This window comes from Aptenodytes forsteri, unplaced genomic scaffold (assembly GCF_000699145.1).
Source record: "Aptenodytes forsteri isolate BGI_AS27 unplaced genomic scaffold, ASM69914v1 Scaffold209, whole genome shotgun sequence".
Classification (NCBI taxonomy): Eukaryota; Metazoa; Chordata; class Aves; order Sphenisciformes; family Spheniscidae; genus Aptenodytes; species Aptenodytes forsteri.
In genome coordinates, this window is record NW_008795034.1 from 3,400,417 (window position 1) to 3,403,652 (window position 3,236).

Sequence of the window (3,236 nt, forward strand, 5' to 3'; positions counted from 1 at the left end):
GCTGTGGAGAACCTCCGGTTCATCCCTTCCCTCTGCCCGCGTCCCGCTTGCCTGATTTGTTCGTGGCATCTCTCACCTGATGACCCACCAGCCGTCGAGGAGCTTGTGGATGACTTCGATGGTATCACCCTCCTTGAGGGACAACTCGTCGTCCTCCACGGCTGTGTAGCTTTTCTGGACAACGTACTGCTCACCTCTGCACACAATCGGGACAGCAGGTTGTGTGCTACCATGCCAGGGATGAGGCTCATCCTCTCCAGCTGCCGAGGAGAGGAGGCACCAGAGCGTCTACCCTATGTTTTAGGCAAGACCCAGGGTGCTTCAGGTCTCCAAGTTTGGATTCAGACTTCCCCCAGCCCCTCCAGCACCTCCGGGAGAAAGCTGGTGAATGCAAGCAGTGGAAGTACACCTATCTCTGCTGAAGAGCGTGCTTATAATTTGGGTGATTGAATGAGGTAGAAGGAAGTGTTGTGCTAATATAGTCTGTTGCAGTGTTTCGAAAACCACAAAGACAAAGCCTGGAGAGCAATCAGCATGAGTCTGAAGGATCCCCCCTCTGCTCTGTGCGATAAGGCCCTGCTGTCACGGTGGGGCGATGCAGAGGGCTCTGCCCGCGTCCCGCTTGCCTGATTTGTTCGTGGCATCTCTCACCTGATGACCCACCAGCCGTCGAGGAGCTTGTGGATGACTTCGATGGTATCACCCTCCTTGAGGGACAACTCGTCGTCCTCCACGGCTGTGTAGCTTTTCTGGACAACGTACTGCTCACCTGCACACAAAATCGGGACAGCAGGTTGTGTGCTACCATGCCAGGGATGAGGCTCATCCTCTCCAGCTGCCGAGGAGAGGAGGCACCAGAGCGTCTACCCTATGTTTTAGGCAAGACCCAGGGTGCTTCAGGTCTCCAAGTTTGGATTCAGACTTCCCCCAGCCCCTCCAGCACCTCCGGGAGAAAGCTGGTGAATGCAAGCAGTGGAAGTACACCTATCTCTGCTGAAGAGCGTGCTTATAATTTGGGTGATTGAATGAGGTAGAAGGAAGTGTTGTGCTAATATAGTCTGTTGCAGTGTTTCGAAAACCACAAAGACAAAGCCTGGAGAGCAATCAGCATGAGTCTGAAGGATCCCCCCTCTGCTCTGTGCGATAAGGCCCTGCTGTCACGGTGGGGCGATGCAGAGGGCTGATAAGGACAGCGCAGAAACCACGGAAGGCTGATAAGGACAGCGCAGAAACCAAGCGCTAGGGAAAGCCTGCGCCTCAGTTCAGATGCTGCACCGTGCTCCTTTGCTAACCCGGCAACTCAGCAGGCACCCAGCTGGCTCAGGACGGCCACTGGATGAAGATGTGCATCTGTGATCAGCCAAAACAAGCATCTAATGCCGAGTTGCGTGTTACGGGAAGCTCCTGATGTTGGGAGTAAGGCACTGAACTATGAGATTTATCCCTCCTGGCAGCTTCTACAGCAACATCTCTGGGCCCAGCAGCCCTGCTGCAGCGCGGACTGTCCAGCTGGGGCCTTGCAATGAACCAGCCCAGGAGGGAGCAGCAGCAGGCTGTGCTCTGGTGCACACCCTGGTTACCCCAACATTTTACCTGCATAGTTGGGCTCCTGCTCTTCAGACTCATCAGGACCGTCCATCGGCTCCAGATAGGCAGCTGGCACCCAGCCCCGTTTATTCTTCAACTGGCAAAACCACCAGCCTGCAACAAAAGCAGCCGTGGGCAAGAGCTGAGGGTGCTGTGGGGGCACCGCGGGGGCACCAGCATCAGGTCTGTCCCCGGCCCGGGTAGGCGCAGGCATCCACGTGGCCTGGACAGAAGGGAGGGCACCGGGGCTGGTCTCTGTTTACATGGTGCAACCAGAGAGTTTGGCCAGTTCATCCTGTTTCGTCCTGGGCAGGAAACCTCACAGGCTGAGGCATGCGAGCAGGTTGCAGGGTTTTCTAGGATTGCCCCACACCCTCCCCGGCCAAAACCGACTGTCATGTGGCTCCATGTGAATGTTAAACATGTCCCAAGGGGGCGGGAAGTGCCGAGAGGTTCGGTGCTGCTGGTTGCATTTGCTCTGAGCTTCTCCTTTCCATCAGAAGACCCTGATACAACCGCCTACCCTTTAACACATGCATTGGCATAACTAACTCGCATGCTGCATTTGGACGCGAGATGCAAAGGCAGTCCCCATGCTGAAATGGTGGCCAGGAGGGGGCTGGCCCCTGGGGGCTCTCTGGAGGAACGGACACATACCGCTCTCGCTCTTCTCCACGACGTCCACCATGTCCCCAGCTTTTAGAGCCATCTCGGATGTGGAGCTCTTCTCATAGTCAGCAATGGCTCGGTAGGTTTGCAGGACAATGGGGCCCGTGATGTCTGTGGGGGAGAAGTGAGAGATGTTCCCTCTCCCGGTCTCCAGTGCAGAAATACCCTATTTCAGGCAGGCCAAAAGCAACCCCAAGACAGCCCAATGCGCTCTCCCAGCCTCTTCTGGTCCCAAACCAGCTGGATCCCCGGACAGGGAGTCATTCCTCCCGAGGCTGTAGTTTCCTCCCAGCTGCAGCTCTGGCACAGAGACAGTGCTCTCGATCAGGGCATCTGCCGTGGGATGGCTGCCCCTCTCCTGGCCAGGCTTTGCTGCCGCCGAGGCAGCCGCTTGCACCCCTCCAAGGCCTCTTACCAGTGGCGTTTTTCTTGGCATCCGTTGGCAGGAGGAAGACCTCGGGCTTCTTGATCCTAGATGGGTCAGAGCAAAGGCAGCTCAATGCCAACCACCCCTCATCGCCGGCAGCAGTGCCCTCCCTGCGGGCTGCTGCCAGCGCCCGGGGCCGGGGACGCAGGATTTCCCCCAAAGCGGCAGGCGGCTGGACTCACTGGCTGTCCGTGACGGGGTTCATGTCATCGGGACGGACCTTGAAGAAGTTGACCACGTGCAGGCACCGGGAGATCTTGTGGGGCAGGTTGACCAGCATGTAGCAGTACTCCGCCAGTGTGCCCTGCCTGTTCTGGGTCGAGCGCTGCCCGTCAAACCATTTCGGGGCTGGGGGAGAGGGGAAAAAGCAGGCAGAGTGCCCTGTTTTTACGAATTTTCCCAAGCAGCCTGATCTGAATCATTAATTTTGCCCTGAAAATGAGTGGATTTGGTCCCAGGGTGCTGCATGGCTGCATGGTGCCCGTAAGGCAAAGCTCTGCGGGAGCATGGCCTGGTCTCCTCCCTCGCTGCTCTGGCCCCGGCTGTGGCAGGT

General features: G+C 57.4%; 1 protein-coding gene across 1 annotated transcript in view; it reads right to left on the minus strand.

The window, feature by feature from the left end:
* Positions 1-3,236, minus strand: part of NCF1 (neutrophil cytosolic factor 1) — a 9,231-nt gene that overhangs the window by 3,538 nt on the left and 2,457 nt on the right. Inside the window, 5 exon segments of the mRNA XM_009276449.2 lie at positions 652-769; positions 1,594-1,701; positions 2,245-2,367; positions 2,672-2,727; positions 2,866-3,031. Coding sequence (XP_009274724.2) covers positions 652-769; positions 1,594-1,701; positions 2,245-2,367; positions 2,672-2,727; positions 2,866-3,031 — 571 coding nt within the window.